The following is a 27,479-nucleotide window of genomic DNA, read 5'->3' as shown; positions in this document are numbered from 1 at the left end:
TTCTAAAATATGAATATGGTAGATGAGTATCCTAATGTATGATTCATAAAAGAACAGTGAACAATTAGGGAAGCTGATAAAACATGTGTTTATTGCAACTGAAATTAAATACAAAAGTTATTGAGTTTGGTTCAGTTTTATAGGGTATTAATGAGACTATACAGAGACATAGAGTACAGAAACATGCCATTCAGCTCATCAGCTCCATGCTGACCACAGGAGACCCAGACAGCATGTATTTATCCCATTTTCCAGTATTTGGTCCACAGCCTGGGCAATTCAAGTGCTCTTCCAAATTCTTACTAAGAATCTCAAGGGAGAGAACTGGAATACTCTTTCACTATTGGTCTCCTTATTTAAAGAAGGGTATAAATGGCTTAGTAGAATAGATAAGGCCTACTAGATTGATACCTGGAATTGGCAGATTACCTTATAAGGAAAGGCTGACCAGACTATAGTCATCTTCACCAGTGTTCAGAAAAGCAATGAAATGAATTGAATCTAGTAAGATACTGAGTGGTTTAATTCGGTCAATGTGGACAAGGTATTTTCTCTTTTGAAAGGATTTAGAAAAAGGAACATAGTTTAAAACTACAGGGCTGAAGGTATAAAATAAAAATGAGGCAAATGTTTTTCTTTTAGAGGATTCTGAATCTTTGGAACTCTCTCTTATGAGAACAATGGACACTGGCTTTGAATATTCTTACGCCATGTACTTAATTTATATGCTTGCAAGGCACTGGTACAGATATCAAAATCAAGCTGATCCTGTGGTTCAGTAGCACAATTGACATAACAGATAAATGATTATTTCTTCAACTTGCTCTTTTTCAGGATAACCCAGCATTGTAGACAAAAAAAAAAACAGGACCTAGAGGACAATTGTCCTCCTGAGCCTGCTCTGCTGTTTGATAAAATTATGGCCTATTTATGCAAATGGAACTAGTTTATATGGGCATTTTGATCAGCATGGTCGAAGGGCCTGTTTACATGCTGTATGACTCGATGAATATCATTCCACCTTGGCCTCAACAACACTTCCATTCCACTATAAATTGCCTGTCTTTCAGCCTCCATACCCCATGCAACGTATATCGACATCCTGCCTGCCTTCCTGATACTCACTGATCTTGCACGCCAACCTGTTGTGTTTCATGTCGTGGCCCTCAGATCTTTGTCGTCTCAATCCCATGAAGCACTAATTTACACCTTCACTCTTAACCACCTGCTAGAACACAATAGCATTTCTGTACCTTAGGTGAGTTTTGAGCACAAACTTCTAATATCCTCTGCTGATCAATGAATAAATGAGTTAAACATGCAAATACCTTCATTACCATTTTCCTTTGGTCATCTGCACCAAATTCTAGAGGTGCAAGTCAATATTTCGAGAATTTACAGTTTCCGGAAAAAAAATCATATTGTGCATCATCTTCTGCACATGGACAAATCTGTAAAGTTATTATAATACCTATGATATACAGCTTTAGTTATGATCTCAGCTATGCCTTTTGTTAATTCAGCATTGCATACAGCTACTTTAGCTCTGATATTCACAACACCTTCCTCACAGCAGAAAAGGAAATGGAAACATCATTTCTCATTGAAGAATACAAGAAATGGAAGCAGAAGACATTCAGCACCTCAAAAACCTGTCCACAGTTCCATAAGCTTATTCTCGCTCTTCTAACTCAGAACTGCTTTCCTGATTTAATGCCATTCCTTTGATATTTCATTATCCAAAAATCTGAGTGGTTTCCATGTGTCATTAAACCAGCTTGTATTTTACTACAATTCACTGATTTGCAGAGATGGCCATGATGAGCATTAATAATTGCAACTTCAGTTTTGTTCCTGATAACTGATTGGAATTCTGATGTTCAACGTACTATGCAACTATTCAACGTACAAGTGCACAAACTTGTGACAACGGTATATAAACTGTAATTAGAAATTTCTAGTAAAATATAAAAGTCTGAAAAAGTACAGAACATTTGCAAAACAGAAAACAGAAGAGATTCGGCAGTTGCTGGAAAACCAGAACAATACACACAAAATGCTGGAGCAATTCAGCAGGCCAGGCAACATCTGTGGAAAAGAGTACAGTCGATGTTTTGAGCCAAGACCTTTCCAGTTCCAACTGGATCCCACCACCAAGCACTTCTTTCCCTTCCCCCCAATTTCTACTTTCCTCAGGGATTGCTCACTATGGGACTCCCTTGTCTATTTAACCCTCCCCACTGATCTCCCTCCTGGCACTTACCCTTGCAAGCAGAACAGGTGCTACACCTGCTCCCTCACTACCATTCAGGGTTGCAAACACTCCTTCCCAGTGAGGCAACGCTTCACTTGTGAGTCTGTTGGGGTCATATACTGTGTCCGGCACTCTTGGTGTGGCCTCCTGTATATCAGTGAGACCTGACATAGATTGGGAGACTGCTTTGCCAAGCACCCATGCTCCATTTGCTAGAAGAAGCGGGATCTCCCAGTAGCCAGCCATTTTAATTCCACTTCCCATTCCCATATGTCAATTCACGGTCTCCTCCACTGTCATGATGAGACCACACTCAGGTTGGAGGAATAACACATTATATTCCGTCTGGGAACCCTCCAACCTGATGGCATAAACACTGATTTCTCGAACTTCTGGAAATGCCCCCCCCCCCACTATTCCCCATCCCCCTTTACCCTCTCTCACCTCATCTCCTTGCCTGCCCATTGCCTCCCTTTGGTGCTCCTCCTCGCCCTTCTTTTTTCCATGGCCTTTTGTTTTTGGCAGACAGACATACTTAATTGATCCCGAGGGAAACTGGGTTTCGTTACAGCCGCACCAACCAAGAATAGTGAAGAAATATAGCAATATAAAACCATAAATAATTAAATAATAATAAGTTAATCATGCCAAGTAGAAATAAGTCAGGACCAGCCTATTGGCTCAGGGTGTCTGACACTCTGAGGGAGGAGTTGTAATGTTTGATGGCCACAGGCAGGAATGACTTCCTATGACGCTCAGTGTTACATCTCAGTGGAATGAGTCTCTGGCTGAATGTACTCCTGTGCCTAACCAGTACATCATGGAGTGGATGGGAGTCATTGTCCAAGATGGCATGCAACTTGGACAGCATCCTCTTTTCAGACACCACCGTCAGAGAGTCCAGTTCCACCCCCACAACATCACTGGCCTTACGAATGAGTTTGTTGATTCTGTTGCACACAACAGCAAACATGATAGCACTGGCCACCATAGCCTCATGGAACATCCTCAGCATCGTCCGGCAGATGTTAAAGGACCTCAGTCTCCTCAGGAAATAGAGACGGCTCTGACCCTTCTTGTAGACAGCCTCAGTGTTCTTTGACCAGTTCAGTTTATTGTCCATCCATATGATTCGTATCTCCTATCAGATTCCCCCTTCTCCAGCCCTGTATCGCTTTCACAAACTTCCCAACTCTTTACTTTATCCCTCACCACACCCCCCCCCCCGGTTTCACCTATCACCTTGTGTTTCTCCCTCCCCTCCCACCACCTTTTAAATCTAGTCCTCATCTTTTTTTTTCCAGTCCTGCTGAAGGGTCTCAGCCCGAAACGTGGACTGTACTTTCTTCCATTGATGCTGCCTGACCTGCTGAGTTTCACCAACATTTGTTGTTACCCTCTATTATTTCAAACTTGAATTAATAGAAAATTTGAAATAAACTATTTCAAATTAAAAGACTGTAAACATTCACAAAATAATAACGGATGCTTTAAAAATCACTTTTTTCCGCAAAAGATTTAAATGTAGAATAACTAAAATCTTAATTCTTCAGACTCAATACCTTGCAAATTCAAAGTGATTGTTTTATCATAAAACTTTACCGTTAGATCAAGCATTCCATTTTTCTTGATAAAATTGTTAGTTCCTTCCATGTTTTCTGTTTCTTCAAGGCAGGTATAGTTTATACAGGAATCAGTCAGACTGCGGGGCAAGTTGGCACATGCCAGTGGCTCATGGGGCAATTCTGGTATAGCCACTTGGTTATATAGTTTTCTCATGTGTTCACTGAAGAAATCAGAATATCCCACATTGAACGAGGCTACAGTGGTGTTGAAAGTTGCTACTGTAATTGTGGAAATCTGTGATCTCACTATAAAATATAAAATTAATTATTTTTATTGCTTTAACTTCAAATGCAAAATTAAAATGTAATATAACCACTTAGAATTTCATGGTGCAGAACATTATGCCACTAATTTGATGTGTGTCAATTTCAATCATTTTATGTAATATTGGCAGAACATGAATTACAGAATTCTGATTTTCAGATTACTTACATGAAATAATTCAAGAAGGTGACACACCAATTTGACATATGGATTTTCATCCCAAATTATAGTTTTGTCAATTTATAGTTTATCATCATGGTTAACCTATTTTTACACCATCAGAGACACACTCTCTCTCTCTCTCTCTCTCTCTCTCTACCTACAGCTCAACAGACTTCTTGTTTCTCCTTTCCAATTCTGATAAAACGTTTTCAACCTGAGATGTTTTCTCTCTGTCCACACTTCTGACCTGATCTACTGAGTGTTTTGATATTAGATTCCCAGCATTTACAGTTATTTCCATTCCCCCTCCTTTTGAAATCAATTCTGTCCACCTTTGATACCTAGAGTGAATGGAAGATAAGTGTCAAACTTCATAGGAAAATATCCCACAGCTAACTCACACCAATCTAGAAAAACGCAGCAGGCAGCATCACAGGGACGGCAACCAACTACAACTCCTCACACAAATAAGAAGCTTAGGGTGATGATCTGGGATTGTCACATGGCAGACAATATAAACACCCCAAAAATAGATCCAAGCTTATTTTTACCCCATGGTCACTTTTGTGTATAGGCATTTAAGCATTGTTGCAATATGCATTAAACATAAAACACAATGATGAACAAGCAGTATTTTCATGGATATTAACTGAAGACTAAATGCATCATACAATGAAATTTTAATTTACTTTAAACTCATGAATTCCATTCAATTTACTCATATTATTCTCAAGTGAAAAAAAACTGTATAAATCATTTACAACATTATTACCCCCAACTATGAGATCCATGATTATGGCAAATGCACTAATAGAGGGTACATACGCCCAAAGATACAGTGTGGTGTAAATAACCTAGCATTTGATCATTTTTCCAATTATAATAAAGATTTTTCTGCTTATGTTACAATTTTATCTTGCAGTAGACCATGCAACAATACACAACTCTCCATGGAAAAGGCAGACATGTTACCTAAAAGTCTCTACCATTGTCCCTCTTAAGCTGTTTCAAGAACACTCTGGGCTCACTCAGCCCTGAGATCTCCAGAAAAGACACTGCCAGTGTACCTAAGTGGTGCCTTAATGACTGACCGTGGACAGAACTGAGTTTCACCATCGCATGCGACTATTTCGGATCTTGATTGATTAGTTGATGAGACAGCTCAGTATCTCACTCTCATTAACAGGGGATTTTTTTGCGTAAAACGTACTTCAATACTTTTTCAAGCTGAATAACTTTATTCAACAGATAAATTGTGGAATGGTGGTGGTGTGAGGGGGGCTAAGAGTATGTTAATACACAAATTACATTTAGGGCAACTAAAGTTTCCAAATCTTTCTGTATTAAGTATGGTCAAAGAAAGACCCTTGAACTGACATAATCTGCACTGGAAGCTTCTAATAATTTCTGTTCATAGCTCCAAAAAACAAATGGCACTCTTGGGTACAAATGAACTTGGCTGAAATTCCCTGCGACATAATTTTTTTTCAATGTAATAAAAATCTTCCTCCTCTATCAAATATTATACAGCAAATTATTGTTGTTTTGGTACATTTTCAAATTAGATTGTTTAACATTTTGTATATTGGCAGATTGATTGAAGTGCTGTTTCTAAAACTTTATTTGTGGTTGTAATGATCAAACTACTTCAAATATTCTTTTTTCAATCCATCAAGCAGTTTCATTTTTAACAATTATATGTTTTAAAACATTCAGATTTTTTGTATTGATTCACGACAGACCTTGCGTTTGGCAATAAAGTAAAACTCTTAACTATTGTTCAATTTTTCAAAAATGCTGATGATTTGCTATCTGATTCACTGGGTGCAGATTACTGTGCTCCCTATTGCACTCTGTGCTCTGGCTTCTGCACCCACCTAAACACATCGTCTCCTGGCTCCTGGGCTTCCTCAATCACACAGGGAACTAGTCCCACACACCCTCAAAACTCACTGCTAATTTGGTTACACTACTATACCGTTTAACAGTTTAAAATGTCAATTAACAGCACATTAGTCTGGAAAATCTACAAATCTGGCACCAAGCATGTCGGCTTAATGTAGTTTTGCTGTACAGTACATAAATGGTTCTGAGTGGAGATTTGGAGGCGGGAGGGGCAGGGGTACAATAATTCTAAAACAGTTTACACCCTAGATCAATAATGTCTAGTGGGAAATTTCTACTCCAAGGGATTTGCGTCTTACCTTCTTTAACCGTGTTATCTCCGTGACTGTTGGAGTGATCAGGTATGTCACTCAGCAAGGTGTGATGGGAATGGGAATGTTTAGTACTCATGCTTTCCATTTCTGTTGCCGTATCTGAACTGCCTCGCCGGGTGAATTTTCCTGCAACAGAATATTTTTCAAAACTGCATCCATAAAAATCCTTGACCAACCAGATTTCATTGAATGATGTACAAAGACACATACTTTCAGATGCAAATCACAACTAAATCAAGATAGATTAAACTATGTACACCAATACTTTTACTGATTGCAAGTAATTTAATTTAAATTGGTACAGTCCAGTACTTATTTCGGAGTTGCAGCATTAAAATGAACCAGGCTCTGGTGGGGGGGGGGGGGGAGACGAAGAAAACAAGTGAGCTGATTAGCCGGTTTGTGGATGACACGAAAATTGGACGTTTTCCGTAGTGAGTGAGGTTGTCAAATGATTCTGCAGGCTATAGATGAGGCAGAGAAATAGTGGATGGAGTTTCATCTGGACAAGCATCAGGCCAAACGTAAGAGAAAAGTAAACAGTAAATCACAGGACCATTCAGAGCCATGAGGTACGAATGGCTCTAGGCATGCAGGTCCATAACTCAATGGAAGTGGCAAGACAAGTAGACAGGGTGGTAAAGAGGCTGTACCACATGCTCGATGTCATCGATGCAGTGTAGAATCTATATTGCAGCCATATAAAACTGTAGTTGGTCCACGTCTGGAGTACTGCTTGCAGTTCTGATGTCACAGTACAGGAGAGACGTGGAGGTTTTGGGGAGAGTGCAGAAAAGGTTCACCAGGACACTGGCTGAACCAGAGAGCATCAGCTACAGGGAGAGGCTGGACAAACTTGGACATCAAGGCTGAGGGGGATCTGAAAGAAATTTTTTACATTATGAGAAGCACGAGTAAGGTAGATATTCAGAATCGTTTTCCCAGGTGAGATGTCAAATAGTAAAGGGTTTACAGTGAGAAGCAGCACATTTAAAAGGAGCTTAAAAGCGATTTACAAGGCAGCTTTTTCAAACATAGTGTGTTGGGTGCCTGGAATGTGCTGCAGGGGAAATGGTGGAAGCAGCTTTGATGGCTAAGTTTAAGAGGCATTTAGGCAGACAATTGAGTGCTATGCACCACGTGCAGGCAGATGTACCTTCAGGGTCGGCATGGACCATGTGGGCTGTTTACTCAGTGTTCTATGTGGATGTGAAGGAGCATTTAACATCTCGGTAGTGTAGGAAGAGTACAAAAAAGTAGGGTAAATTTGTTAATAAATGAGATTATTACAATGGTAAGAAATGATATTGATTCAGAAGCCCAAGGTGCATTGTGTGTACAGATAAATTATAGTAAGGGTAAGAAGAGCAGGCCCCACGACAGCATAGTGTCTGGCACAACACTATCACAGTTCAGAGGGTTCTGGAGTTCAGAGTTCAATTCTTGCACTGTCTGTAAGGAGTTTGTACATTCTCCATGTGAACTGCATGGGCTTCCTCCAGGTATTCCAGTTTCTTCCCAAAGCCCAAAGAAGTGCCAGTTAATAGGGTAATTGGACACTGTAAGTTATCCTGTGATTAGGATAGGGTTAAACAGGTGGGTTGCCGGGCGTTGCATCTTGTTGGGCTGTAAAAGCCTGTTCTGCACTGCATCTCTAAATAAATAAAAAATAAAGTCACTGGTAGCAGTAATATGTTGGCTCCCTAATAACAGCTTTACTATAGAATACTGTATAAATCAAGAAATAATAGGAGCTTGTAATGGAGATTGCAAGAATCGTAGGCAAATTAATTATTACAATAAATATTGAAGTTAAATTGGCAACAGCAACCTTGACGATGAATTCATAGAATGTATACTTAATAGTTTCTCAAAGTGTAATGTTGAGGAACGAAGAAGTTCTTTGAAATTTGTTACTGTATGGTGACATTGGATTAGTTTATGATCCAACAGTGAGAGATCCCTTAGGAAGTCATCTTAACATGGAAGAATTTCAAATTCAATTGGAGGGTAAGAAATTTGTGTCTGAGACTAGTGTCCTAAACATTAGTTACGTACTTGGAAAGTTAAAGGGTAAAATAGTAGGTCGGCAGTGGTAGGCATTTAAAGAAATAATTCATAAATCTTAGCAAAGGTGTATTTGGTGAGAAGGTAGCTTTGCAGTGAGGATCGAGGCCTAGTGAAGTTAAGGGTGTTATTAAATTGAAAAACAGAAAATGTGGCAAAGGGTAATGCTAGGGCAGTGGATTTGGATTTCTCTTGTGAACCAAAAAAGGATGACAAAATAATGGAGAGAGGAGACGGGAGTAAAAAGAGAAATTAACAAAGAGAGAAAAAACAGACTGTAAGACTAAAAAAAGAGGGGAAAGAGCAGCTCAAGTAAAGATTGGTCCCTTATGCAATGTGAGTGAGGAACTAATAATGGGAAACAGAAATGGCTTAGCTTTTAAATAATTTTGGATCTGTCTTCAAGGTGGAATACTAAAACGGATTAAAATGGATGGTCTACAGCAGTGGGCCAGAAACATACAAGACATTCAGTAAGGTACCATATTAAACGTAATGACACAAGATGAGAACACACACACTTGGGGATAATATATTGGCATGAATGGCTAAACACAAAAAAAAGAGCTGAATAGGTCAACTTCAATTAGCAATCACTAACAGGCAGGTGATGAATTGGACTAAACTTGCTGATGATACAAAGCTGAATATGTTTGCAAGTTGTGAGGCAGATGCAAAAACTGCAACAATATAGATAGGCTTCGGACCCAGCATGGAGGTTGCCCTTCACAGAAGGATGGAGATTGTGCAGCCGCTCTCATCAACACTGACTGGAGGATTTTACTGAAATTCTGAGATTTATGCGATTATTGGACTGTAGTTTATACTGGTCTCCTTCAATGTTCTGTTTTTTTTTTCTTGTTGCTGATTGTTACTTTTGTGTGAGGGAGGGGTTGAGGATTTGGGGTACGATGCTCTTGTTAGTGTTCTTCTGTGTGGGTGATCTGCTTTTATGTGTGAGGGGGTTGGGGTTCGATGCCATTGTAGTTGTCCTTTTGTGTGAGGGAGGTAGTTGGAGTTTTGAAGTTATTGTCACAGTTTTTAAGTTAGGGAGGAGGTTGGGGGTTTGGGTTTTTTGAGGTTTTAGCTGCCGTTTTCTGTGTGGGCAATCTATTAGTTTTTGTGCAAGGAATGGGGTGGGGGTTTGGGTTTTCCAAGTTTGGTTTCTTTTTCTTCTTTTGTGGGGGGCATGATATATTTTCTTTCAACAACTGCCATGGTTTTTCTGTATTTTGCGGCTGTCTGGAGAAGATAAACATCAGAGTTGATTTGTACATGCAAATTTTGAACCGTGAACCTTGGTTTAGTTATTGGGCAAGAAGCTGGCAAATGGAGTGTAATGTTCAAAAATGGAGGGTTGTCCACTTCAAAAACAAGAATGAAAAAACCATTAGTAGCATTGAGTAAGACTACCACAAAGTTGTGACACAAAGGGAGCTGGGTTGCAGCTTATGAACTAAAAGGTAGCATTCAGGGTACAGTTAGTAATCAGGAAAGATAATGGAATGTTAGTCTTTATTTCAAGGGTGATAGATTATAAAATACATCTGTGATTTCATGGGAGGAAACATAATTGCGGAAGAACTAGTATATGACATCAAGGTTATTTGGCTAACCCAGTATTGTAGCTTGCCAGCCTCCTCTGTCCAAACCACGTCTATCTTCTCCAGTTCCAGAAAAGCTCCCAAATGAGAAAGTACTTCGTGTTGGTGATACATCTAAATGGTCCTCGTGTAGGAGGAAAGGCATTCCCATTCGCCGTTGCCTCTTTTTACCTGGGTGATGGAACGGGATGGAGCCTTTGCGTTCACGGTCCTCTTTACGGCTCTTGAACTAATGCACAAAGGTAATAACTTTTATTAGTAAACAGTATTTGACATGGTTTACAACTGAATCTTGCATATTCCATTAGTTTCAAGATAATTATGCAGAAGGTTAGGGCTGGTCTTCAGCACAAGATTCTCAACTGGAGGAATGGCAATTTTGATGGCATCAGATGGGATCTGGCAGGAATGAATTTGGGAAATTTTCTGTTACAGAGATGCTTGACATGTGGGAGGTCTTCAAAAGTGAAATGCTGAGAGTATAGAATTTGTATGTTCCAGTCAGGATAAAAAGCAAGGGTAACAGGTTTAGGGAATTTGGGCTCTTGAGGGATATTGAGACCCTGGTTAAAACAAAAAGGTGTAGGCATTTGGGATCAAATGATGCCTTTGAGTATAAGAAATGCAAGAGAACATTTGAGAGGGAAATTAGGAGGGCTGAAACAAAATATTTCCAGCATCTGCAGATTTTCTCTTGTTTATGATGTTGGTCTGGCAGATAAAGTAAATCCCAACAGAGCAAAAGGATGGTAAGGGACAAAACCAGTCCTCCTGAAGATCAGCATGGTCAACTATACAGGGAGCCAAAGGAGACAGGGGCAATAGTAAGTGAACTTTCTGTGTCTGTATTTACTTGGGAGAGTCTATAGAACTGAGGAAAAAGAGCAGTGAGGCCATGGACAGTATCTGGAGTATGGAAAAGGAGGTACTTGCTGTCTTGAGAAAAATTAGGAAGGATAACACTCCAGGGAGTAACAAGATGTCATCTTGTACACCTGAAGGTGAGGGCAGTAATTACAGGGGCTCTGGCAGAGGTAATTAAAAAGTCTTTGGACATGGGTGACATGCTGGAGGTCTGAAGGACAGCTAACGCTGTTCAGTTGTTTAAGTTGTACAAGCCAGTGAACCTGACATCAGTAGTGGATAAATTACTGGAAGGTATTCTAAGATATACAAGTATTTGGATAGACAGGGCCTAATTGGGGATAGCATGTCTCTGTGTGTGGCAGGTCACGTCTAACCAATTTTATAGGGCTTTCTGAATATCTTTCATCAAGAGAGCTGATGAAAGGAAGGCAGTGAAATTTGTTGCCATCATCTTTATCAAGTGCACAGACAAGGTCCCACATGGGAACCTGGTCTGAAGATGAAGTTGTCAGTGGTTTAGCAAGAAAGCCATAGAGTGGTAATAGGTAGCTGTCTCGTGAACTGGAAGCCTGTGAATAGCAATGTTCCACAGGGGCTGATGCTGGGTCCATTGTTGTTTAACATCCATAGTAATGATTCAGATGATAATATGGTAAAGTGGATCATGTGTAGTATTTCAGAATGAGAATCACGTTTAATATCACCAGCATATGTCATGAAATTTGTTAAATCTGCAGATGACACCAAAATTGCGGGCATAGTGCACAGCGAGGAAAGCTATCAAAGTTTGCAAAATAATCTGGACCAGCTGGAAAAGGGCAGAAAGATGGCAGATAGAAGTTAATGCAGAGAGCGAGAGCTGTGAGGTGCTGCATGTAGGAAGGAGAAAACAAGGTAAGACGTGACCATTGAATAATGGGGCACAGTGGTGGGCAATAGGTCAAAGCGATCTGGGAATACAGATCCATAATTCCTTGAATGTGGCATCACTGATAGTCATATAGAGAGCTTTTGGCACACAGGCCTTCATAAATCGAAGTATTGAGTACAGGAGTTAGGATGTTATGTTGAAGTTGTATAAGACACTCATGAGACTTGATTTGGAGTCCTATGTGCAGTTCCAGTCACCGATCTACAGGAAAGATATCAACAAGATTGAAAGAGTTTTTGTCTACATGGATCTTGTAGGGATATAGGACCTGAGTTACAGAGATAGGCTGAATGGTGTCAGATAGGACTTTATTCTCTGAAGCACAGAAGAATGAGGAAAACATATAGAAGTATATGAATTTCTGAAGGGTATTGATAAGGTGAATGCATTCAGGCTTTAACTGCTCAGGTTAGTTGAGTGAAAGTGAAATATTTAAGGGGAATCTGAGGGGGAACTACTTCAGTCGGAGGTTGGTGCGAGTGTGGAATGAACTATAGCAGAAGTGGTAGATGAAGGATCAACGTCTACGTATAAGAGAAGTTTGGATAGGTTCATGGGGATTATGCGCACATGGATGAGATTAGGCACAAACCAAGCTGGCATGGTTCAGAAGAGAAGGGACGAGGAGAGGTGAGCATTGTAGTGATAGAAGATTCGGTGGTTAGGGGAAAGGACAGGAGGTTCTGTGGATAGGAACGAGATTCCCAGGTGGTATATTGCCTCCCAGGTACCAGGGTCAGGGACACATTGGATCGAATCCACAGCACTCTTAAGTGGGACAGAGAGCAGCCAGACATCATGGTCCATGTCAGTACCAAGGCATGGGTAGGAAGGATGACGAGGTCCTGTGAAGTGAGTTCAGGGGATTAGATGCTAAGTTAAAGGACAGGATCTTTGGGGTTACGATCTCAGGATTGCTGCCTGTGTCATGTGCCAGTGAGGACAGAAATTGGAAGATCATACAGTTTAGTATGTGCCTAAAGAGATGATGCCGGAGGGAAAACTTCTGATTTTTGGATCACTGGACTCTCTTCCAGGGAAGGTAGGAACTGCCAGAAGGGACGACTTGCATCTGAACTGCAGGGGAACTAATACCCTTGCAAGTAGGTTTGCTTGTGCTGCATGGTGGGGGGGGGGGGTGCTGGTTAAGATAGGGTTGCAGGGGGAAGGGAGCCAGAGCAGATGGTGCAGTGGTTGTGGGGAAGATGTTGCTAAGCCTATATACAAAGGCAGGAATCGAAGGGTTGAGCTTGGTGGGACTAACATTCTGTGTCATGTACATTTCAATGCAAGGAGTATTGTAGGAAAGGCAGATGAGCTTAAGGCATGGATCAGCATGTGGAATTATGACCCATTAGTGAGACTTGGTTGCAGGCCAGGCAGAGTAGGCAGCTCAATGTTCCATGGTTCCATAACTTCAGCTGGGATAGAGCGAGGCAGATTAAACGGGAAGGGGGTGGCATTACTAGTTAGGGAAAGTGGTTTTGGTAGAGCTCAGACAGGACAAACTGGAGAGTTTGTCCATTGAGGCTAGATGGCTAGAACTGAGGAATAAGAAAAAGATGACGTTAATGGGATTATATTATAGACTACTCAACAGTTCATGGGATTTGGAGGAGGAAATTTGTAGAGAGATTCCACGCTATTGCACGAAATGCAAGGTTGTGACAGCACTGAAGGTGATTTTAGCTTTCCACAGGGACTGGGACTCCCAGGGCTGGATGGGATAGAGCTTGTCAAAATTGTTCCAGAAGGTTTCCTTAATCAGTACATAGAGGTCCCAACTACAGAGAGTGTGATACTAGATTTCCTATTAAGGAATGAGACAGGGCAAGTGACAGAAGTTTGTGTAGGGGAACACTTGACATCTTGTGATCATGATGCCAGATAATTATGGAGAAGCAGAGGTTTGTTCCTCGGGTTGAGATTCTAAATTGGAGGAAGGCTAATTTTGGCAATATCAGAAAGGATCTGGCAAGTGTGGATTGGGACAGGCTGTTCTCTGGCAAAAGTGTAATTCCTAAGTGGAAGGCCGTTAAAAGTGAAATTTTGAGAGTACAAAGCTTGTATGTCCCTGTCAGAATAAAAGATGGATAACAGGTTTAGAGAACCCAAGTTTTGAAGAGATATTAATGCCCTGATTAAGAAAAAAAGAGGTATAGACAGGTAGTAACAAATGGGGTACTTATGAAGTACAAAAAATGCAAGAAAAAACTTCAGGAGGGCTAAAGGAAGGAGTGAAGTTGATCAAATAGGCAACATGAAGGAGCATCCCAAGGGTTTCTAAAGCTAGGAGGAAAAGGATAGCAGGGAATAAAATTGATCATCTGGAAAATTGGAGTGGTTATCTACATGCAGAGATGAAAGAGATGAGGGAGATCTTCAATTGATGATTGCATCTGTATTCACTCAGGAGATGGACACAGTCTGTAGAAGTAAGGCAAAGCAGCAGAGAGGTCATGGGTGTCGATAGATTACAGAGGAGCAGGTGTTTGCTGTCTTGAGGCAAATTAGGGTGGATAAATCCCCAGTGACCGACAAGGTCTTCCCTCAGACCTGTGGGGGTCCAGTACAGAAATTGCAGTGGCCATAGCAGAATTATTTAAGATATTCTTAGCCACAGGTGAGGAGTCAGAGGACTGGAGAATAGCTAATGTTGTTCCATTGTTTAAAGAAAAGTCTAAGGATAAGCCAGGAAATTTTAGGCCGGTGAGCCTGACATCAGTAGTGGGTTGGTAATCTAAGAGACTGAACATAGGAGTATTTGGATAGACAGGGACTGATTAGAGATAGTCAACATGGCTTTGTGCATGGTAGGTCATGCCCTACGTTCCCTCTAAGCTGTGTGTGTGTGCGCGCACACTCACGTTTTTCAACTAGCGCACAAAGGAAATCAACGTGCGCACAAAAAGTTAGTTACCTAACATAATATAGTAATTAATAATTATACTTATTGAAAATAATCTTTTAGCTAAATGTTCATTAACTAGTTAATAGAATATGTATGTTATTTTGTTGTAATTCTGTGCAGTTTCATGTCAAATATTTTGTAAACCTACATAAACTGTGCCACGTGTGCATTCAGTGCGCACATATTTTTGTCACGGGAGAAATTTTTGCACAACATAAGATTTTTGTGCACACTGACTACTAAAATTTAAAGGGACCATTGGTCATGTCTAACCAATCTTAGAGTTTGTTCAGGAAGTTACCAGGAAAGTTGATGGACTGAAAAATGGCAAATGGAATTTAAGGCAGACAAGTGTGAGGTGTTGCACTTTGGGTGGACAAACCAGGGTAGGACTAGCCCAGTGAGCAGTAGGGCACCGTGGAGTGCGGTAGAACAGAAGAAACTGGGAATACAGATCCATAATTGCTTGGAAGTTGCCAATAAGACTGAAAGAGTGTACAGAAAATTTTAAAGAATGTTGCCATGACTTGAGGACCTGAGTTAGAGGGAAAAATTAAATAGGTTAGAAATTTATTCCCTAAAGCATAGAAGAATGAGGGGAGATTTGACGGTGGAATACAACATTATGAGGGGTATAGAGAGGGTAAATGCCAGTGGGCTTTTCCCAGAGGTTGGGTGAGACTAAAACTAGATGTCTTGGGTTAAAAGTGAAATGCTTAAGGGAAACGTGAATGGGAACTTCTTCATTCAAGTGTGCGGTGAGAGTATGGAACATGCTGCCAACAGAAGTGGTGGGTGCAGATTCGATTTCAACACTGTGGTTCAGCTGCAAGTCAAAGGGACTAGGCAGATAAATATTATAGCATACACGAGATGGGTTGAAGGGCCAGTTTCTCTTCAACAGCGCTTTATGCCGCTGCCTCTATGACTCTATTAATATTTACTGTTTTTGATTTTCTTTTTTCAATATGCTCCATATTTCTTCAAAACAAACATTAAACATTTACATAATTCTCTGGTTATTATCTTTCAAAGTTCAACTGAATCTAAATGATTTCTGTAAATTGGAGGAAAGCAAACATGACCCCACTTAGAATCTGATCAGTACACTCCAGGAAGATTGTGCTTGTACTAGAGGGGGCAGAGAAAGTTCACTGGGATGGAGACCTTTTGTCAGAGGGACAGACTGGATAGAAACACAAGAAATGTCAAAAATTCCCTTCCTCTCACAGATGCTGCTCAGTACATTCTCCAGCAGACTGTTTGTTCTGAAAGACTGGATAGGCTGGGCTTATTTTCCATGGAGTGAAGGAAGATGAAGGGTGATCTCATAGGTATGTACGATTATGACGGGCATGGATAGTCAAATCATTTTTTCATGGTGGAGATATCAAACACAAAAGAGGATAACCTGAAGGAGAAATTAAATTTTTAAAAATCCCCTCAAGTTCCCTTTAAAAGCAGGAGTACACTGCCAGAGAAGTGATAGAATCAGATAAAATTACTGTGTAACAGGTACTTATTCAGCCATTTATGCAAGGCATAGAAGAATACGGTTCTAATGCATGCAAGCAAGTAGAATTAGTAGAGCTGAGAATAAAGGTCAGTATGGGTGTGGTGGCCCAAAAGGCACATAATTTCTGTGCTGAACATTTCTGTGACTCTGAAGAAAGTAGAGAATAACAGGGAGCTACCAAACTGTTAACTTGACATTAGTAATTAAGAAACTACTAGAATATATACAAATCATCCACAGGTTGTGACAGGGCACCATTCCTGCAAGCTGTGAACCTAAACAGTTCCCAAACTGAAAATGTGCCCACACACTAAGTTCCTGCACAGAGAAGATGTCTGCAGACCTGCAGCAGCCATTAAATCTAAGCCATTAGTCTGGAAAACAATCTGCAAAACCACTTGGGAACCCAGCAATGTGGACAGTGAAGAAAATGCAAGACTTCAAAGGGATACAAGCTAAATAAGTAGGTAGCTACGAGGTAGGTGCAGCACAATGTTGACAAATGAAAAGTTATCCACTGGTAAACAAAATAGAAATGCCGAGTATTTCTTGAATGGAAAGGGACTGGAAAATGTCTGAAGGGAGAGGGCATCTTTTGTACATGAGTCATAGAAAGCTAACATGCAGATGCAGCAGGCATTTGGGAAGAAAGAGTTTACTCTAAGAGTAGAGATAATCCTTTTTCAATTTCATGGGTCCTTGGTGAGATCAAAATGCTTACTACAGAGGGGACACAGCAAAGCATCATTATCTATATCATGATATAATGAATTGTATTTAAGGAAAAATCAAGCAAGCAAGGTTTCTATTCTTTATAGTTTATAAGAATGAGAGGTGAATTTATTGAGACATAAAATACATTTTAGGACCTGGAAGGATGTTTCCCCTGGCCTAGGAGATCTACAACTAGGTGACAGAGTCTTAGAATAGGGAATTTAGGACTGAAATGAGAAAACACTTCTTCATTCAGAGGGAAATTAATCTTCGGAATTTTCTACCCAAGAGGGCTGTGGAAGCCAGTCATCAATGGCTTCAAAACAGAATAATATATTTCTCAACACTAAATAAAAATCAAAGATTTTATTATATGGAAGGAAAATGGTGTTAGGACAAAAGATCAGCCAAGATTTGTTGAATAGCAGAACAAATGACCCACTCTATTTCTTATGTTTTTTGTTTTAATATGCATTTGTCCTTGCACATACCTAAATGGGAAAACAAAAGACACTTAGCAGGACTGATGGTTATTACTAATACACAATAACTTTATCCACAACTGACACTTGATATATACAGGTCAATAATAATACTTAAGTACAACATTAACTACACCAGCAACATAATTTTTAACTTCTTTGATCAGGGGAAATAAATATCTCTGAAGTTATTCTTCACCTTTTTAAAGATGTTCATTCCAAGATCAGTAGAAAGGTCTGGAACAGCCTGCCTTCTGAGATTTGTCACTGACAACTTTGCAAATGTTTCAGAACTCAGTGACTTCTCCTCTTCATTACATTTCAAAGTAAGATCCTTAAAAAGACAAATATAACATTTTAACTTTTCTCAAGTGTTTTCAGGCTCTGCAGGTCTTGTTCTACTGCCTTCTTGAGAAATGCGCAACATCAGATTTTTACAACAGATATTTTAACTGCAATAAATAAACGAAATAGCTTATGGACCTCAATTAGAAGCTGCAGTGAAAGTTGAAGTTCAAATTAAAGTTATTATCCAAGTACATGCTATATATGTTACCATATACTGTACTATATTGAGATTTGTTTTCCTTCAGGCATTTACAGAAAATAATGAAATACAATAGAATCCACAACAAACAATACATCAGAGTCAGGTTTATCACCACCATCATACTGTACTGACGTCGTGAAGTTTGTTGTTAAGTGTCAGGAATACAGTGCAATACATAAAAAAACTAAGTTACAATAAGAAATATAAAAGAAAGTAAATTAGTTCTGCAAAAAGAAAGCAAAATAGTGAGGTGGTGATCATGAACCATTCAGAAATAGAATGATAGTAAAGACATAAACCAACACAAACAAACTATATACAAAAGAAGGTAAACTGTATAAACAAAAAATACTGAGAACGAGTTATGAAGAGACATTGAAAGTGTGTGTGTGGGTCATAGAATCAGCTCAAAGCTGTGGAGAGTGAAGTTATTCATGCTGGTTCAGAGGCCTGATAGTTGTAGGGTCGTAACTGTTCCTGAACTGGGTGCTGTGGGACCCAAGGCTTCTGGACCAGCTGCCTGATGGATATACCAAGAAGTGGACATGGCCTGGTTGATGGGGGCCTTTGATGACGGAAGATTCTTTTTGTAGCAGTGCTCCATATAAACGTACGATGGTGGAGAGGGCTCTGCCCATGTTGGACTGGGTTTTATCCACCACTTTCCATTCCTGGGCCATGACGTTTCCTTACCAGCCTGTGTTGCAACTAGTTCAGATATTCACCTCTGTGCATCTATAGAAATTTGTTAAGAGTTCTTGGTGACATGCCGAAACTATGCAATTGCTTTAAGAAAGTAGGTGTGCTATCACATCTTCCTTGTGATGGCACTTAGCATGCTGGCTCCAGGCCAGATCCTCCATATGTTAAAGCCAAGGACTTTAAAACTACTGACCCTCTCCACCTCCAATCCCCTAATGAAGACTGGCTCACGGACATCCAGAGTCTTCCTCCTGCTTTTTGATGTTGCTGAAGTTGAGTGAGAGGTTTTTGTTGTGACACCACTCTAACAGAACTTCAATCTTCCTATTTGTCACAACATTTGATCACAATTTACATGCAGAATGAGGTTTTAGTAAATGTCTTCTTGAGCTGATCAACATTTCAAGACAAAGCTTATGCCCTGAAAAGCTCTCCCAGTTGTTCTATTTCATTACTTTCTTGGTACCCCATCCTGATAAGCAGCTCACATCCATCATTACATTAAAGAATTATGTGAGCCTATTAGAGGCGTAGCAACCTAAAGCAAACTCCTTCAGTCTAATGTTAATTATCTCTTTGATACCACTTACAAATGTATTTTGCAAGCTTTTTCCAGACAAAATCACCAGATATGTCAACTTTTTGGGTCCTCTCCTCTTCACTCCAAATTGCTGTGACCACCGGATGCCAAGGTAGCATAGTGGTTAGTGTGACACTATTGCAGCTTGAGACATTGGCATTCAGAGTTCAGTTCTGACACTGTCTGCAACAGGTTTGTACTTCGTTCCCATGAGCGTTGGGTTTCCTCCGGGTTCTCCAGTTTCCTTCCACATTCCAAAGACATACCGGTTAGTAGGTAAACTGGTCATCGTAAATTGTCCTGTGATTAGGCTATGGTTAAATAAATTGGGTTGATTGGCATTGCAGAAAATTGGGCTGAAAAGGCCTGTTTTGTGCTGCATCTCAAAATATGTAAATCTGTTTCTGTGCTTTACTCTCGGGCCAGCAAATAATCCTGGTGCAAGAAACTCCCCTGTTGGATTGACCCAATAAAGTTCTTTAACCATTGAGGGACTTCCAGTTGATTTGCTGTATCTAGGTTCTCTAACAACATTTGATCAGGTACCACATGTTAAACTTACCTCAAGGATGTAGAGGAGATTGTGAGCTTTCTTAGTCATGGCATTGGACCAGGACAGGCTATTGGTGTTCACTCTTTGGAAGCTGAAATTCTCAACTTCATCACTATGAATGAACACACCCTTCCTGAAGTCAATGACCAGCTCTTTTGTTTTAATGACACTGAAGGAAAGGCTGTTGTTATGGCATCATGTCACCTTGCCACTCCTTCCTGTATGCCAATTCATCATAATTTGAGCTACTGCACACTACGGTGGTATCATTTGTTAGAACAGAATGTGCTCACACTGTGGTGAGTGTATAAGGGAGAAGAGTAGAGGGCCAAGGACAACCCTGAGGTGCCAGTGTTGAGAATCATCATGGAGGAGATCTTACTGCCTCAGATTGAAGCACAGAGAGATTAAAAATGTTGCCCCCTCAGAGTACTACTTTGTTATTACTGACTTAGGAGTACAAGACACTGCTTCCAAAACCTCAAAACAAAGCAAATCATGAGGGGGGAAGTAATAGACTTTAAGAGGTCAGAGACTGGCTGGGGAATAGGTAAATATGTGACCAATGAAATTTTGCATGATAAACATTAAATGTTGCATTTTGGTGGGGAGGAAAAAGGAGGAAATTCTAACAGGAGGAAAAAGGAGCAAATGCTGGGAACACTGCAATGCAGAGTCAAGCAGTATCTGTGGAAAGAGAAACAAATTTGATGTTTCAGGTCAAACAGCCTTACCTAGCTCTGAAAAATATAAGAAAACAAATCAATTTTAAGTGGCCTTTTAGATCCCCTTCCCCTTCTCACAATTCCTCCACCGCATCTGCTCTCAGGATGAGGCTTTTCATTCCAGGACGAAGGAGATGTCTTCCTTTTTTAAACAAAGGCGCTTCCCTTCGTCCACCATCAACTCTGTTCTCAAACGTATCTCTCCCATTTCCCGCATATCTGCCCTCACCCCGTCCACCCACCACCCCCTCAGGATAGGGTTCCCCTTGTCCTTACCTACCACCCCACCAGCCTCCCGGTCCAACGTATAATTCTCTGTAACTTCCGCCACTTCCAACCGGATCCCACTACCAAGCATATCTTTCCCTCCCCCCCCCCCACTGCTTTTCGCAGGGATCGCTCCCTACTCGTCCCCCCCATCCCTTCCCACCGATCTCCCTCCCGGCATTTATCCTTGTAAATGGAACAAGTGCTACACCTGCCCTTAACACTTCCTCCCTCATCACCATTCAGGGCCCCACACAGTCCTTCCAGGTGAGGCGACACTTCCCCCGTGAGTCGGCTGGTGTGGTATACTGCGTCCGGTGCTCCCGGTGTGGCCTTTTACATATTGGTGAGACCCGACGCAGACTGGGAGACCCTTTCACTGAACACCTACGCTCGGTCCGCCAGAAAAAGCAGGATCTCCCAGTGGCCACACATTTTAATTCCATGTCCCATTCCCATTCTGATATGTCTATCCATGGTCTCCTCTACTGTCAAAATGAATCCAAACTCAGGTTGGAGGAACAACACCTTATATACCGGCTGGGTAGCCTCCAACCTGATGGCATGAACATTGACTTCTCTAACCTCCGTTAATGTACCTCCTCCCCTTCTTACCCCATCCCTGACATATTTAGTTGTTTGCCTGTTCTCCATCTCCCTCTGGTGCTCCCCCTCTCCTTCCTTTCTCCTGAGGCCTCCCGTCCCATGATCTTTTCCCTTCTCCAGCTCTGTATCACTTTTGCCAATCACCCTTCCAGCTCTTAGCTTCATCCCACCCACTTCGGTCTTCTCCTATCATTTCACATTTCTCCTTCCCCCCACTACTTTCAAATGTCTTACCATCTTTCCTTTCGGTTATTCCTGACGAAGGGTCTTGGCCCGAAACGTCGACAGTGCTTCTCCCTATAGATGCTGCCTGGCCTGCTGTGTTCCACCAGCATTTTGTGTGTGTTGTTTTATAAAACTAGTCACTTTTTGCATTGACAGCTGTGATCTTGTAATTTTCTTACCTGTGTTTTGTGGGTATTAACCAGAGAGGGAGCTGCTGCTACCATGGAGCTACTGCGTGGTCTGGGCAAATGGCTTATCTCTGGTTCAGTCGGCCTATCAGGTTTCTCCTCCAAAATCCGTCGAAGTCTTTGCAAATAATACATCAATGCCCAGTGGATACCTTCCTCTGACCAGTGGGGTTGCAGCAGACAACGTAAAACTGCAATGTCAAAATAGGTGGCATACCGAGACCTCTGACTCAGTGGAACAGTTAATGAAGCTCTGTAACAGATGTAGTTTATGCTACATTAGAAGAGAAAAATTTAAAATCACATTCAAAATTAACAGAATTCTCATTAAATGGATACAAATGTACAAATCTTTCAACCTTTTATCTCAATTCAAACACCAGATCCATTACTTGTTATAATATGTTTCCATTAATCTGCTATCTAAATATCTGTGAAATCCCAATGGTATGGCATCTGCCTTACAATGTAATATCTTCTGTGCTCCCTCCCGACTCACTGAGGCTCCAGTTCCTGCTCTCCCTTCCGACTCACCAGCAGCCTGCTTCCTTCTGATTTCAGAGAGTTTTCATTCCTTCGCTCTACTTAATCTGACCGTTTCCTGTACTCCCCTTAAACTTACCCGGTTCAACAGGAAATCATAATATCATATAAAAGTGGGAAATCATAATATAAAAGTGAATTAAAATAGGTTGGATATTAATAGGGAATAACAATTTGGAAATACTGGTATTAATCTCGAATATGACATTATTGGAGTTGTACTATATGCTGCTGAAAACTCAGCTGTCCCTTCTGTACATATGTGCAACAAGATATAACAGAGACAACAGAAATAAAATGCACACAGAATGAGAAAAGACAGAATTAGAAAATCATAAAACACTGTATGGGACAGAGAAAATAGAACCTTGGAGCCTATGGTTCTATATATAACAAACAGTACTATTATGTTCAAGCACTAACATCCATTTGGAAACACAACATAATGCGACAATGTTAGACATGGTTCATAAAAAATACAAAGACTGAATACAAAACATCCTTGTGTACAATATTAGGAATTGTGACCAAAGAAAATATTTTAGTATATGAGAAAATATCCTTGACAGATCAAAGATGGAATTTATTTTGTTGATGTGTAGAGGTAATGGAAAACAAAATGCCAGCTCGTGTACTTTATAAATGACACAGGAATGAAATCAATGGAGGAGAATTACCGAGGGAAATATGGAATGTAGAACAGTGATAATGGGACAGTTCACCACAATAATGAGCGTGACAAATACTGTGTTAAGGTCAGAAATTTCGGTTGAAAGTTGTGTATCCAGTCCAACAATGAGGATGACAGTACAAGATCAATCCCTTTGTAAGAAACCGGGTTAAGAGGTTAATGCCACACTGGTGATGCGTCTCAGATATAGGAACAGCTGAATCAAGGCCTTAGAATAGGAAGAGTAAAGGGCAAGGAGTAAACTCACATAACAGTCTTTGACATGAAGGAGGGATTTTCAGCAAACTGGCAAGGATGGCAAAACTGTAAGATGGGGCTGGTATAGATATGATCCATCCTGCATTCTGACACGGGTAGAAGGGAAGAGTGACTACGGGATGAAGCAGGAAAAGGGCGAGCCATGCAAGTGAACCAGGCTGAGTATAAAAAGTACAGAGAAGAAGCACGTAGGAAAATGAGGAAAGAGACAGGATGAGAATAGGCTGGGCTTAACAAAGGGGAATGCGAAAATTCCCCCCCCCCCCACTCTGCAGGAATATTCAAAGTAAAGGGTGTTGGAGGAATATTAGGGAATAAAAACAGCAGAAGACCAATGAGAAAGCAAGCAGTGATAATGCAACATGGATGCAGTTACCACGGGAGTTGATTTGAATTATTTATTAAGTATTTCCGCTAAAGTTATTTAAAATTCATTGTACAAGGTTCTGTTGTCAAAATTATATATATTTCAAATTTAATTTTTTTTAAGAGACAAAATTTTAAAAAGCCATATTTAAAAGTGAAAAGAGTAAAACTGTTAAAAAAACATACAAAATAGAAGCAGGAGGCAGCCATTTGGCCCCCTTATACCTACCATTCACTAAAATTTTTCACGCCAGCACCACTTTCTGCACAGATAACACCATTAGACATATAGAAACACAAGCTATCCTTCCTTTGATTCTACTCCACCGTTTAATTATGGTTGATTTATTATTCCCTCTTAACCTCATTCTACTGCCTTTTCTCTGTAACATTTGACATTCTTACTAACCAAGAAACTATCATCCTCCCCTTTTATATACCCAATGACTTGCCTCCACACCACTTGTGACAATGAATTCCACAGATTCACCACACTCTGGTAAATAAAGCTCTACTCATCTCTGTTCTAAAGGGACATCCTTTTATTTGGAGGCTATGTCCTCTGGTCATATACCATCCCACGATATGAAGCAGCCTCTTCATGTCCACTATATCCAGGTCTTTCAATGTTTGTTGGTTTTCAAGAATATCCTCCTTCATCCTTCTAAACTCAAGTACAGCCCCAGAGACATCAAAAATTCATATATTAACCTTACCATCCCCAGGATCACTGCAATAAACCTCCGCTAGACTCTCTCCAATGCTATCACATCCTTCCTTAGATAAGGGGTCCATAGCTGGTTATTAATGCAGGCTGAACAACGATCTATAAAGCCTCAGTATTACGTCCTTGCTCTTGTATTCTTGTCCTCCAAAATGAATGTTAATATTGTATTTGCCTTCCTTACTACCGACTCAACCTACAAGTTAACCTTCGCTGAATCCTGCACGACAAATCCCAAGTCCCTTTATGCCTCTGAATTTTGAATTCTCTAACTTAGAAAATAGCCCAATGCCTTTATACTTTCTACCAAAGCGCATGACCACACACTTCTCCATGCCATATTCCATCTGCCACGTCCTTCCCATTCTTCCAGCATGTCCAATTCTTTCTGCTAACTCCTTGCTTCCTCAGCCCTACAAAAGATCTTTGTATCAAACTTGGCCATGGAGCCATCAATTCTTTCATGTAGATCATTAACATATAATGTGAAAAGTAGTGGACGCAACACCCACCCCTGGGGAACACTGTTAGGCATGGGCAGCTAACCAGAGAATGCCCCCTTTTTCCATTCTTTGCCTTGTGCCAGTGAGCCAATCTTCTACTGTAGCAGCTAGCACCTTTCCAGTAACAAGATGGGGTCATGTCCTGCACTGCATATCGTCAAAGGTCTTTTGAAAATCCAGGTAAGCAACCTCCACTGACTCTCCTTTATCTATCCTGCTTGATACTTCCTCAAAATTTTCTAACAGATTTCTCAGGAAAGATTTCTTAAGGAAACCATGCTGACTTCAGTTTATTTTATCATGCGTTTCCAAGTACCCTGACACCTCATCCTTAATAGGAGGTCAATCAGCTTATAACTTATGCTCTTTTGCCTTCCTCCCTTCTTAAATGGAGGAGTGACATCTGGGATTTTCTGGAATCATTTCTGACACTAGCGATTCTTGAAAGATCACTACTCCTGCCTTTACAATCTCTTCAGCAGCCTCTTTCAGGACATTGGTGTGTAGTCATCCAGATGACTTATCCAACTTTAGACCATTTCAGCTTTTTAAGCACCTTCTTCTTGATAGAGACTGCACTCATTTCTGGCCAACTTTTGTTTTATTTTGAGCATGCTGTTGACGATGTCCACAATGCAGACAGATTCCAAATATTTATTTAGTTTGTTCACCATTCCTGTATTACTTATTGATACTTAAAAGAGAAACAGAGATACCTGGAGTTAGAGGCTCTTTTGTCCTTGGAAGCACCTGCAGCTTCAGGTGAATTATTTAGCTGTGGGCTCTGTGTCCTGCCTTCTGGAGCTATAGATTCCAACTGACTGGTCTCACAAACCACCTGAAAACCCTGTGTGATATGGAGTTAATAAATTAACACTTGGCTGAATAAATTGTCATTCTATTACCCAATTCAAAGCAGTGAGATTATACAATATTTTAATTGCCAAAACATAGAAATACAATTGAAATGCTAACGAATAATTCAAACATATTATTCAGGCAACTAAGCTATGTTCAGAGCTATGGAAGGAGAGATGAAACTTTTTTTAAAATCTTCATTTCATTAAATAAAAAACAAAATAGTGCACCAATATACTGTTCATACTTTCCAAAATAGAGATTTATAATGATTTCTTGAAATAGAATATAGAACAGTACAGCTTAGGAACAGGCCCTTCAGCCCACAATGTTGTACTGAACCAATTAAATCAGTAACCAAATGGCTCTTCTGCCTACAACGTAACTTCCTGACTTTTGAACTCAGCGCCTCGACTAATAAAGGCAAGTATGGCATATGCTATACACCCCCTCCCAATATATCTACCCTATCAACCTGCATAGCCACTTTCAGCTAGTTATGAACTTAGACCCCAAATGGGTTGTTGAGTAGATGTCATGTTGAAAGAAGTTATTTGTCAACAATTTCTCTACAGAGAAATTTGGGCAAAATTATTTCTGATAATTAATGCATTCAGGGATTAAGTTTCTTTTGTCACCAGCAACATCCTGCATCATGCAAGCCCCTCACACCATATTCTCAAGTGGAAGTGCCATTAATAAAAATAAAAGAGCTGGAAATATTCAGCAATTTAAGCAGTGTATGTGGAGAAAAGAATAAAGTCAATGCTTGAGATCAAGGACCATCAATGGAACTGGAGAAGTGGGAAGACATATGTGGTTTCAGCTGTACAGAGGGGAATAGATGGACAGAACACAGGGAATGACCATGATGGAATGCAGATCATTGATGTCAGCTTCAGTCATTACTTCAATGATGCCCAAAATGACTTCAATGAACTGCCCCATCTCAGCACATTGAAGCTCTCTGTACCCAAAAAAGTTTCAGATAACTAATCTTGCCCTTCCTCTTTCTATAGAAGAGACTGTACTTATTCTGCCTCCAACAGCTAATTTAAAATAATTGTTATCCAGACGACATTAATCTGTACCTCATCACACACATTCCCCCAACACGTTACTACTGCACGACATGAGTTCAGAGGCGGCAAGGCTAGAGACACACAAACAAGAGCCTAACTTCACACCTGAACTAGGAATTTCAAGCTAATGCCAGGAAACACATTTTTCCCGGAAGGGCACTGCAAATTTAGAACTCACTTTCAGCAGTTAGAAATTGCAAGGATTAAGAGACATTTGTTAGATACCGGTACACGTTAACAATTGCAAATAAATGCTATTGAGATAGAGAGTATCACAATGTTACCAAATCACAGCACAGGCTGAAGAAGTTGAATGGACTAATCTTATTCAAAATGACACAAATACTGGAAGTACATGAACAAAATACTCACTGTTACTCCTGCTTTATCTAAATTGCACAGTGGTGTTCTGTTGTTTAAGGGTGATGTTCTCTTGGCTGG

At 40.4% G+C, this 27,479-nt stretch overlaps 1 protein-coding gene across 1 annotated transcript in view; it reads right to left on the bottom strand.

Moving 5' to 3' along the window:
- The window catches only part of LOC132392113 (protein unc-80 homolog), a 208,351-nt gene that overhangs the window by 156,943 nt on the left and 23,929 nt on the right, over window positions 1–27,479 (bottom strand). Inside the window, 7 exon segments of the mRNA XM_059965960.1 lie at window positions 3,857–4,125; window positions 6,511–6,651; window positions 10,209–10,425; window positions 17,817–17,951; window positions 22,005–22,266; window positions 25,815–25,945; window positions 27,411–27,475. Coding sequence (XP_059821943.1) covers window positions 3,857–4,125; window positions 6,511–6,651; window positions 10,209–10,425; window positions 17,817–17,951; window positions 22,005–22,266; window positions 25,815–25,945; window positions 27,411–27,475 — 1,220 coding nt within the window.

This window comes from Hypanus sabinus, chromosome 4 (assembly GCF_030144855.1).
Source record: "Hypanus sabinus isolate sHypSab1 chromosome 4, sHypSab1.hap1, whole genome shotgun sequence".
NCBI classification, from domain to species: domain Eukaryota; kingdom Metazoa; phylum Chordata; class Chondrichthyes; order Myliobatiformes; family Dasyatidae; genus Hypanus; species Hypanus sabinus.
Note: the sequence above shows the minus strand (reverse complement) of the source record. Positions and strands in the feature narration are given on the sequence as shown.